Here is a 12577-nt window from a genome sequence, read left to right on the forward strand (position 1 = left end):
TAAATGCACTGGGAGAAAGGTTGTGAACAGGTTGGTGGTCCAGGGCACAATAGGAGGGTATCCAGCCGTCGGCTTTTTTCCTTATACCTTTGGGGGAAAATTCCCTCTTACTCTAGTGGATACAAAAATATTTTGGTTCAGCTTCAGCAGATGCCGAGCCAAGGACTGGAAATGCAGGAAGATCTCTTCACTTCTGCTGGCTGAGGAATCAAATGTCTCTGCAAGCCTGTGGCCACGGGAGACTGAGTCATAAACAAGCTCACAAACAACTCACACTCAAACACACAAACACACACACCAATCTATGAGGTGCTATGCATATATGATCCAAACTTTAGAAATGACTTTATACTCATACTCCTTTATCAAACTATTACTTACGTAAACAATAAAACATAAATACTAAAAGGTCCTCTAAATATGTTTGGCTTTAGTGTTCTTCATTGTAAACTGATTACAATCTGAAATCTGCCCCATGTTACATTTTCATGCAAGCTATAGTGCAGTAGTGGTCGTTTCACAGTTTAGCTACAGTGGTGTGAGTCACTAAACCTAAAGTGTAGTATTCCTCCACAAAATGCCAAACGGTGACTCACTGCTGTGATAAGACTTTTAGTTGAGCGAGAAGCTCTGCTAAAGCAGTTACTTAACCCAAGCTGATAACACCTAATTCTGCTGTCAGCTGATAATCTGCCACTCCGTGTATCTTCATTATTCATTAGCAATTATTTGACATTTGAAATAAAAGAAAAATTGGAATGTGGGAAATAATTTAGAGAGCTGGAACCAGACTCATTTTGTATAAAAAATGGTTTTGCATTAACAGGCCATTACTGGAGAACTATGAAGCATGGAGACGTGTCTTTTGTACTATCGCCTGATGCCATTTATCTATTAGTAAATCATCAGATCCTATTCATTAAATGATCATATCATCTGGATTTGAAGTATATGTTATATGAAATTACAAATAGAGATTGTACTGAATTATTACTTATGCTGCAAGGAGCAATACAAACATATCAAATGTTTAAGGCTGGCAGAAATTGCTCTTGTATTTAGTGAAATTAGAATACCTCATTTGAATATGTTCATTCAAATAAATAAGAAACCCTATTTGAGATGGGTGGTGTCTCTGCCATCATGCTGCATGCTTATTCTCAGTGTGTGTGTGTGTGTGTGTGTGTGTGTGTGTGTGTGTGTGTGTGTGTGTGTGTGTGTGTGTGTGTGTGTGTGTGTGTGTGTGTGTGTGTGTGTGTGTGTGTGTGTGTGTGTGTGTGTGTGTGTGTGTGTGTGTGTGTGTGTGTGTGTGTGTGTGTGTGTGTGTGTGTGTTCTCCTACTGGTGAGCGTGATACATTTTACGCCTCAACAGATGTGTGACTTTACCATAAGAACCGACAAAAACGATTTCCTTTCTTTAAATGATACGACCACGCCAAACAGTTTAATGTCTGTGCTGCTCTCATCCTATATCTTTGCTCAGGCCGCATTGGTACAATGAGAGGAACAGGGACATTTTAAATGACAGTCTCCTTGCAGACAATCCAGAAAGAGACCCCTCCTTAGACGCAGCCTCTAACAGAGGCCAATCATGTACAAGGAACCTGTGGCAGCCTGACCTGCGCTGCAGCTTTTTATTCAAAATTGCCCTGTCCACTGCTTAAAAATGTTAGTAACCACTTTGCTTGCCTTTTAATATGTCTCACTCAAGTCATTCATTCAGTCAGTCAGTCAGTCAGTCAGTCAGTCAGTCATTCAGTCAGTCAGTCAGTCAGTCAGTCAGTCAGTCATTCAGTCAGTCAGTCAGTCAGTCAGTCAGTCAGTCAGTCAGTCAATCAGTCAGTCAGTCAGTCAGTCAGTCAGTCAGTCATTCAGTCAGTCAGTCAGTCAGTCAGTCAGTCAGTCAGTCAGTCATTCAGTCAGTCAGTCAGTCAGTCAGTCAGTCAGTCAGTCAGTCATTCAGTCAGTCAGTCAGTCAGTCAGTCAGTCAGTCAGTCAGTCAATCAGTCAGTCAGTCAGTCAGTCAGTCAGTCAGTCAGTCAGTCAGTCAGTCATTCAGTCAGTCAGTCAGTCAGTCAGTCAGTCAGTCAGTCAGTCAGTCAGTCAGTCAATCAGTCAGTCAGTCAGTCAGTCAGTCAGTCAGTCAGTCAGTCAGTCATTCAGTCAGTCAGTCAGTCAGTCAGTCAGTCAGTCAGTCAGTCAATCAGTCAGTCAGTCAGTCAGTCAGTCATTCAGTCAGTCAGTCAGTCAGTCAGTCAGTCAGTCAGTCACAGGCTCAGCAGCAGCTCAGCCCCTCGTTAAACCTCATTATAAGGAGTGACGAGGCTATGGTTTTAACTGTCGATCAGGAACGTTGCTGGGAGCAGGTTTCAACCCCGGGGACAATCAGCGTAACGTGGACAGTGAAAACAACCCTTGAGAAACACAACAACATCCAACACTGGCCATCTAATCAGTGATTCTCAAGTGGGAACTCCTCTTTCCGTAATAGTAATTGTCCTTGATTTCTTTTCTTTCAGATTTACAGTCAGGCTAATCCTATAGGCCCATTTAGTGAGAAAACAAACCCGAAAAAACAAAGAAAGCAACTGCAGGGAAGGCAAGCAGCTATTTATCAATTTCATCGTGTCTCTGCTTGCCTCTGCCTCATCTCTCCATCTCATCCCTCTCTGCATCCCCCTTGTTATGAGGCAATCATGTGGATCTTTATGAAATCTGATCTGTATCAGCAAAAAACAGACGCACTGCACACTCCGTCTCCTGCCCTCCTTCTCACACAGCTCTCTGTTGCAACCCTCCATCTTGTTCTCCTTCACCCATCTTTATTTTCCTTCTTATCTTTATCTCTCGAATCACACCCCTCCCTCTAACGCTCTTCTTCCATCTCCATCTCAAGAATACATTTTTGATGGCTCGCATCCGGCCTTGCTTTCATACATGGATCCAATTCCTGCCTTAGCTTGTTAAATGTGTCTGTGTGTGTGAGTGTGAGTGTGTGTGTGTACCATGTTACACGACAAAGGTCATAAGCAGAGACCGGAGCCCACTGTTCTGCGAGAACTCGCCGTTTGCCAACAGGATGCTCGAGCAACGTGGCTTCATGAAGAACAACAACTTGCTGCCAGAAATAGAACCTTTTAGCAGCAAGGGCCCACCGAGACTTGGATATGGATCAAATAATGAGAGCAAAGCATCCTTGGCAACAAACAGAAGCACACATATATTTACATGATGAATTGCATGCTGATTTATGTACCATCTGATACTCTTCATTGTATCAACTTGGACTACTGCTTAAGATTATTTTAATGAGCGGTGAATTTCGAAGGTATTTTGTATGACTGAAAAAAAGAAAAGGTTTCACAATCACAATTTCCTAAAGTCCAACCTGATGTTTTCAATTGTATTTGTTTAACCCTTAGATGCACGAGTGACTGGACCCTACACTCTTCCATAAGTGGGTCAAAAAGGACCCGTATTAGAATAATATCTGTTTTTATGCCATTTTTGTCATTTTGGTTAAGAAAAATCACTTTTAGTATTATATTTTGGTTCACACTAGAAATATTTTGCATTTAATTTTTCACTATTTATAATTTTAGATATTTTTCTTACATTTGGAAAAAAACGTTTTTCCATAGGTTTCCATAGAAAATGCATGCGGGTCATGTTTGACCCACTTATGGAAGCTTGGGGTAGTAATACAATAACTACAATTTCTTAAAATGTACATTTTAAATTTGAATGGCATGATATCCAAAACATGTTTTTTGAGGAATTGCTGGAATATGAACTGATAAATAAAATGGAATTACAAAGATACTTCAAGAAAACCACGTCACCGGGTCAAAAAAGACCCAGTTATGCATCTAAGGGTTTTAACAAAAGCTTAGTAAAAAAAAAAAAAAAGCTTTTGGACCTAGATATTGTGTTTTCTTAGAAAATAAATAAATAATGCTCAAAATCGTTAACACATTTTCTCCCGACAACTTGATAAAACAACAAATTATACACATTCTAATATCAGCTAACAATCACCGAACAAGAACGCAGGCAAAAGAGGAAGCTCGGTCTGTAAGATCACAATGCATCATCGCCGTGCACACAGCAGCTGAGCACTGCAGTTTGAGGATGCTTAGAATGCAGCGGTTTATCAATGCCTATAGTCAAATGGGCAGGAAGACATTGATATTCCTTACAATGCCTCTCCTTCCCTCTTCCTGTCAATGTGTCTCTTTCTGATCTACAGGTCAGTGCTACAAACAACTACACAAGCACGATCTCAATAAAACACATCTGTTTTTCTCCTCAACATTACCAAGCAGCGTGAAAAGACGAGTAGAAATGATCAGTACATTTTCCATGCATGCTGTTTGTTGTGCTGTCGCAGCGTCAGGCACCGCAGGGAGCCACAGTGTTCCTGAGGATGCTGGAAAGTAGTGCAGAGTGGAAGTGTGGAACATTATATCTTGGTATATGGTACAGGAGATGTGCACAATGCAATGAACACCAGTGTAATGCAAATCAATTATTTATTGTTTAATTTACTGCAAAATAAATGCTGCCACCTAGGGCTGCCTTCTTTTTCACGATTGGTCGACTTATTAATCATTTGTATTTATTGTGTTAATGCTAAATGTTATATTTTCAAGAAACTTAGGATTTCAAGTGGTGCTTTTGTAGGTTTACTGGTGGAGAAAATCAGTTTTACAGATCTGTCAATTAAATCAACTTATCAGGCCTTGTTTATATTCTAATATACATTTTTTTTAACCACCATATGTTCACCATGTTGCAGAAAGTAAGCTCTCCATGAGTTTATTCAGTGTTATTGTGTTTAACTCAGTAAACAAAATAAAACATAAAAAGACACAGGTGGACCATTTGAATCCAATCAGACTGAAAGGGGTAATGGTTGCTGTTATTTGCTGCAGAAAAGCAGAGCACAATGGACTACAGCACACCGGGATATTACATGCAACGGGTTACAGGAGAATAATCAAACCTGTCTCCTAGATTTACTCTCTGGCGGTTCTCTTTCCAAAATATTTTGGTATATGCACAATTGAGCGTGTAGTGTCTCAGCTGGATTCCTGACCCAGTTCACACTGTTTGTCCACTGAACGTCTGCCATCACAAATGGGTGCACTGTGCATAACGCTGTCACAAAAACATCTTTCTATATTTTGATTTAATATATTTAACTTACAGTTTGAGTGAGAAGTTCGTCGTCTCACATTTATATTCAATGTTTTAAAGCTAATTGGATTCAAATAAAAAAATGTAAACACAGTGATTACTCTAATGTAAATCTAGCATACTTGTAAGGAAAAATAGGAGTCATGTAAGAAGTCCAAATGTTCAGGTTTTCATATGTGCATGCTTTCAGAGTACAATTAATCAAACCTTTTTAATACAAATATATATATTTGCGTAAAATCCATCTGAATATAGGATCGAATAGGTAATACATATGTATTTGAAATACTGGATCATATGTGTCATAGAGGGATTTCTTTTTATTCTGATGTGCCACGGCCTCAGTTTCTAACTAATTACAAATGACACACAACGGCAGGCTGACTCTTGTTGGTGGGAAACCAATAATGAAAATACGGCTCACTTTGTCCTCACAAATAATTAAACGGCAAATTTTTCTGCAAAACCTTTGATGAATAGCAAAAAGAAAATGATTAAACTTCCATTCAGAATATATATTTTGTTTACAGGCAGATTCAAGGCAGAAGACAGACAGTAACCTCAACCCTAAAGAAACATACCATTTTACCAAAGCCTTCTTCCTCAAGGACCCAAATTATAATGCTTTTTCCCAAATTTGAAACATTTCAACCTTTTGTGAGAGGAAAATCACCAGAAATCCCATCCTGATTCTCTTCATGCATCACATACTGTATATCAGCCATTCTGTCCTTTGCTCAAATGTAACTTCACACAAGTAAAGCCCATGAAAGTATTGGTGAGCGATCGATACAACAACCTAGTGTCTTCAACTTTGCTAGATCTGAATGCCGTGGAATCTGCGGTGCCAGATGACGCAGAGTTAGAGGCGGATTAGAAATGTCTGATACTAAACATTGAACACATTTGAGGGGATTAGGAACCAGGCTCTTGCTCCCTTGAGGCGTAATGGACTTATCCTTCAATGATATGACAACATTATTTTTGTTAATATTTATTTCTATTTATTTTTCACATATTATTTGATAACCCTCTAAAGATATTAGACAACTGATAATGTTGTGTTAATGTGGTCACATGAATAAACAATATGCATGCAATAAAACTCAAGGAACTCTCACTTTGTAGCAAGCGCTAAGGTCTTGAAGAGTTTAAGTTCAACATTAGATAAAAAATGTACCTCAGACACTTACAACCTCGACTAACAAGTTGCTTTCAAAAACCCTTTGAAATAATGACGGTTCACTTCTGATGCTATGGAAAGCCCGTTCTCCCCGGTTGGTGTTACTCTAGCTGCTTGAGAACATTAACTTTGGGCAACGTTAACATCCAAGTCAGCTAAAGCACCAGCGTCTCTATCGGAGATACTAAGTAGTGTCGTACGTGAAGCCTGCATCCCACAGCTGGGCATTTGCAGGAAGGAGAGGGCTGAAGCGTAGATTAACTGGCTGACAGAATGACTCACAGTAGATTCTAGTCACGGCTAAAAGAGTGCAAGTGGAAAATTATGTATGAACTACACTCAATTCATTTTATACAAGCTTAAAGCTGCACCTTGATAGCACAACTGTAAACACATAGTTCGGCATCGTATCACCTAATTGTACCTCAAGTTGTTGTGGCAAACATTTAAGCAAACTGATGCCGAAGAACACGTCGAGTAGACACAGAACAACATTTGCATTATGTCGAATAGCATGTCTGGCCACCTGTCAAATGTAGGTCTAACGTGCACTCTATCTCTTTAGCTGCTAAACGCTCCACTATGTTCACCAGCTAGACATTATTAAAGTTGCGGACCATTAAAACAAAAACAATTAGCTGAAAGGCGCTAAAATGCTCTGTACATCTGAGGAGAACGGCTGAGTCGGGTGAGAATGATTTGTCATAACTAAGAGCAGCCCCTTTCACATTCAAAAGTTATGTTTGTCATAAAAAAAAAAGATAAATAAATAAAGCTTGAACAACAAAATACGAATTTGTTTTTGGACTGAAGTATACATTGGAATTTTCAAATGTAAAATAGTGTATGTTGGAGTAAAATAAACAGTGACCACATAACTGATAGAAATGTATTTTGATCGGGGAGGCAGATATATAAAAAGAGTATTTTGTGTGGGAGCATTTGTTGAAAACTAGTCTTGTGGGATTTCTGGATAAAAGAAGCAGTTCGAAGGCACTTTTCAAAAAAAACTAATAAGAAGTTAAAATCGTTTTTTAAATCCATCTGCAGTGTGCTTTTGCAATGCAGATGCCTTCATCGTGGAGAAGCAAATCAAACTGCAAAGAGAAACCCTTTCTTCTCAAAATTGCCCCAGAATATTTCTTTGATTTATTTCTGTATTTTTGTATTGGGGCTGAATCATTTAGTGTTGCAACACGTTAATACTCTCAACTATTATAGGTAATTTATGATGGTGCCTTTGCTCTTTTATTCTGTATCCCTCTGCGACCACACAGCTATCCCTCTCTTTCTCTCTCTGTCTCTCTCCCTCTCTCCCTCTCAGCTGTGGCTTCACAGGACCAAGCCATTGTTGCAGACAGGAGGAGGGTACAATCTATAAATAGAAATTGGACCAATTATAAAGCAGATGTTCTCCGGTATGATGGTGGGAGAACACTGTTGGGGTGCGTTCACTTTCTCTCTGAGCCCTTATTCTCTGTTATGTTATTCTCTGTCTCCAAGTCTATCCATGTCAGTCCTGCTTCTCCTACTTCTCCTCCCCTCTTTGATCACAAAGTCTTTAATTAAACCCCACCTTTCTGTCTTCTACGTCATCCGCACCCAACGCACAAGATGCCGTGTTTGATTGCTTGAACGCTCAGAGCCAACATGTCTAAATAAATCTCATCAACTCAGGTTTACTGACAGCCCTGTAACATACTGTGGCACAACACCCATGTGTTGCTCATTGTTTACATCTCTATAAATTGCATTCCCTTATCAGGTAGTTTACGTAACACAGCATCAACTTATATTTCAACATCTGTTGTCATTACTCACACAATGTTACATGATTCTGTTACATGACAAATCCCACTGTGAATCGCCTTCTTGCTAAATGTAAAAAAGGGGGGGGGGGGAAATCGAATTTACACTTTTGATGCAAAGCTGGAGATTCATTTGGGACTTTGTGGTGAATGAGCATAATCTAAAATATTCAAAAATGGAAATCGCCCTCGGTTATGAACATTTTAATCAGCACTTCCATCTTTCTGTTATTTGAAGGGAAATCCTCTTCAGTAACAGATTTTACTCATATTATCTCTGTAATCCGGCACAGTTCAATCAGTGTCTGTAAACTATTTGTAATGTAGCTGACAAAGAGAACTGAGCCCTTGTTTTAATCAGGAGACAATCATTCAACTGATTTCAATAGGATACCGTCGTTAATAGAAAATGCAACAGGTGATTTTTACCAAAAAAAAACACCAAAAAAAGTGTAATCCTTGAAAATCCTGAAAGTCTGTCTCCACGTAAACACACAAGTAAAACAACATCTGATCCTGCTTAGAACAGACACTTTCACTTCAACTTTCTTAGCTTGCTTCTCTCTTCTTGTCCTCACCATCAGAGTGACTTTAATTCAAGTCGTCGTCTTCTTCAACGTTATCGTCACCTTGATCAGCAACAATGTGGCCATCATCAGTTTCACTGCTGAGTGATAAGGCCGTGTTAGATCTGCTGCAGTGAGGCAAGAGCCCAATCCATGCTAAGTAGGTTATGGGGGTAAATCTTCAGGTCTCCAGAGGCTGAACGCTTTCCCTCAGAGTCTCTCTCCCTGCCAGCATCTGACAAGCTCACCAAGGCTGAGCTGAAAAAAAACATAAGATCCACCTCCGCCGTTCCCTTTACTGCCATGCTCCCTTTCACAATCTATCCTCTGCAGTCTGTCTCCGCTTTGGTCTGCGCTATTCTTCTAGTCCTTACATCTAACGCAACCTTGCAAAGTCTCCATTCTTATATACAGCCTGTATTTAAGCATACAAACACACACTTACATACAAATGCATGCATCCACAAAACATGTGTTAACATGTGCTCCCTGAATCCTGGTATAAATGCAGTCTACAGTTGCTCTGATAGCCTGCAGGCCAGCTTAACTGACATTGCATATTGGCTACAATTTGCAACATGACTCACTGGAGTTGATGTGAAACTTTGTGACGGATGACACAGCCGCACTTGAGTCACAGTAACAGTGAAGCATAGACTAATTCAAATTAGGGAAGTCATTTATTTTAGGATGAAGGCAATAGCTACCTGTTAATGGTGATGACTGTTTAGGTGCATGTGAATGAATGTGAACGATGGGGGGATGTGGTGCGTTTGGCTGCGTTATAAAAAGCTTTGATTTGGAGAGGCTCTGGGCATGATTTGGATGCTCACTAGTGCCTGACAGGAAGGATGGATAGAGCTTTGTTTAAGGGTTGTGTGCATTGACTATGAACATCAGCGAGAGAAGAAAACATAACCCTTGCTTTAAGATGAGGTCCTACAATTCATTACAGCTATTATGAAGTGACCAATATGTTACTGGGCACAGAATTGTGTGATATCCCTTTAATTCGGGGATTAAAGATCATGCGCTAACCACATCATTAAACACTTCATCAATCAAGGCAAACAATGGCTCGAGCAAAAAGTTCACAGCTCTCAATCAACGTGAGACTAACTCACATCCAGCTCAGTTCCAGTTGGTGCGATCCAGCCTGCGAGCCAGTCACAGCCAACAATAATCATCAACGACATTACTCACAAATGTCAACGAGAAAAGAGTTACCACTGAACAAGTGAAACCAAACTGAAGCACCTGAATCCCCCCACAATAAACAACATCCTTTTAAATGTGCACTTGCTTTGAGAGACCTTCCTGTTCACATGAAGATAATATATAAGGTAGGCTCTGACGTCATTTTTTCTCATACAGCCTCCCTCAACACCATCCGCTATGCTATGAATGGGCAGTGCTGTAATACCGTAGGGAGGGAGCACATCAACAATTAAAAACTGCTAGCCTTAAAACAGAGATCTGTACAATGTGCGGTACAGTCAATATACATGGTTTTTATATACTGTACAAGAGTGTTGCTCCACATTGGGGAAATAAGGTTGAAGTAAATAATCCTGACATAAAAACGCCTGCTCCTATTCTAAAGCACGATTCGTCTGCCTGATCACAATCACAAGGACTTATAATATCCCGGTTGTCTGTGAATAGGTTTGTAAAATATTTAGATTTTATAACGTTTCATTCAGAAAACCATTTGTTGGTAAATCATCGTCATAGAGCCACCCAAGTGCTTCTTTTTCTTTGTTTGCCTCCAGGCAGTCTTTAATACGAATTCATTCTGAATTTGTTTGTGCACTCAATTGTACAGCAGCTTTGTTTTGGTTTTTTGCCATTTCGTGGTAGTGTTTTAAATGTTTTTGTTTTCCACATGAATGCACAATGGCAGATGCTGGCTGTGTCTGTAATTCAGGGCAGAGTGATACTGATGACCTGTCCCACATAATATGTATATCATATTTACGTATTAGGTTGTTTGTGGCGAAAACTACTATGAAACTAGGCAGGGTATGAAATTAGCACCTGCTACCTGCCAAGTACTGGGGGCTGGCTGTGGCAAGATCACACTGTTGAAGATCCTTACATGTAGACGTATTGTTTTTATAAAGCAAAAGGTTTAAAACACTCAGTGATTAAGGTAACATGATATATTCCATTAGTCTGACACCATTGATGAAGTGTTTACAATCTAAAAAGCTCTACATAGATTTCAGAAGAGGCATACAAAACACTAAAACGCAACGACAAATAAAACTAATAAAAGCAACTTGGGAAAATGTGAAGAATGTCCCTACAATCATCTTGTGAACGCTCTACTTACCTCTGTGAGGTGCGGGTTGGGGTTGAAGCCGCACTGGTTGCACACCATGGAGCAGCACTGAGTGCAGGTGTTGTAGGTGGGCTTGTCGTCCCCGCTGCCCGTCAGGTCGGTGGTTTTGCAGACCGGGCACAGCTTGCTGCTAGGCATAGGTGCAATTTGTGGCACAGAGTAAGGGGATGTGGGAACGCTGCCTCTGTCCGGGGACACAGAGGGGGACCGCCCCGTCCTGCTGCTCCCCACATCCACATGCAGACTCTTCCGCGCCACATGACCCTGGCCCTGCTCTCCTTGAGGGGCGGCATGCTGATGAGTGTCGTGGGAGGCCAACCGGTCCCCTGTCCCATGACCACTCTGGACTCCTGCTTTAGGGCCTGGGTCTGACGGGGGTGGTCTGGAAGGAATGATAAGGAGAGTGACAATGGATTCAATCCTCAAATCAATACATAAATCCTCACTCTGTGGCAGACACTGCCTGGTGGTAGTTTATAGGGCGCAAATGTCCGAGGTTTCATGTTTTAGCATCTACCTAATATATCACTCCTAGGACACATGTTAAGTGCCCTCACTTACAAAAGTGAAGGAGGCTTTCTTACCCTTTCAAAACACCTTACAGTAGGATGTAGCTCCAGAGCCTCTGATAGCTCTGTTTGTCGTTACTAAGGGAGACATCTGCAGAGCGCCACATGGTTGCTTTAGCCTCACTCTTGGCGAGACACGTAGTTTGCTCAGATGGAAAGAAGCTGCCCCGCCCACACTTAGTCCATGGCTCCGAGACATAATGTCCTGCCTTCACTTGGAGATAATACATTTCTCGGTTAGTGGCTCTGAGAAGAAATGTTATAATGCATGACGTGACTCCTGACTTTATGGTGACTTTACTGGGGGGTACTCTTCCCATTTTTTTGCTAGTGTTATTTTTGTCATTGTTTTATTTTTATATCATATAACACTTTTATTTATAACAATGTGGAATTTATTTACCCAACTTTCAGGATTTTAGCTGAAAAACTGAATAGAAAGAGATTTAACAAGTGGATTACAAATGGAAATACAAATATTTGTCCTTAACGAGTTCACACATTGCAAAACCCTTTAGACAATTCTTTCCAAACAGCACAACAGTTCATCCAATCTCCTAAACGCAATTAAAACACTTTAGGTTACACTCCTGTAAGAGGTGGGAGCAAGTCATTGTTTTACAAATGACGAGTACATCTAAAGTCTTTGCACTCATGTCCGAACTTGCATACTGAAATTTGTTTTTTTGACCACCACTTACAGAATGTTTGGTAATTTGAGTCTACACCTCTGACTTTGTCCCAGAACGCTGAGAACACTTTGTAACAAGAATAATTGTCCATGTTTTTCATACCAGTGATCTCAAAGTACATTCAAGAACGAGCAGTACTTCTACTTGACGAGTGTATTTTGGAAGCCATCAGCTGTGGGATTCACATGGTCCACATGCCATTAAAACATGTTATA

General features: G+C 40.4%; 1 protein-coding gene across 2 annotated transcripts in view; it reads right to left on the bottom strand.

Annotated features, from left to right (window-relative positions):
* The window catches only part of bsnb (bassoon (presynaptic cytomatrix protein) b), a 57648-nt gene that overhangs the window by 38713 nt on the left and 6358 nt on the right, over positions 1–12577 (bottom strand). For both annotated transcript variants that reach the window (XM_079683406.1, XM_079683407.1), the window contains exon 2: positions 11093–11483. In XM_079683406.1, coding sequence (XP_079539532.1) covers positions 11093–11483 — 391 coding nt within the window. The remainder of the gene's footprint in view (positions 1–11092; positions 11484–12577) is intronic.

The sequence above is a fragment of the Notothenia rossii genome (genome assembly GCF_949606895.1).
Source record: "Notothenia rossii genome assembly, chromosome: 5".
Taxonomy (NCBI): Eukaryota; Metazoa; Chordata; class Actinopteri; order Perciformes; family Nototheniidae; genus Notothenia; species Notothenia rossii.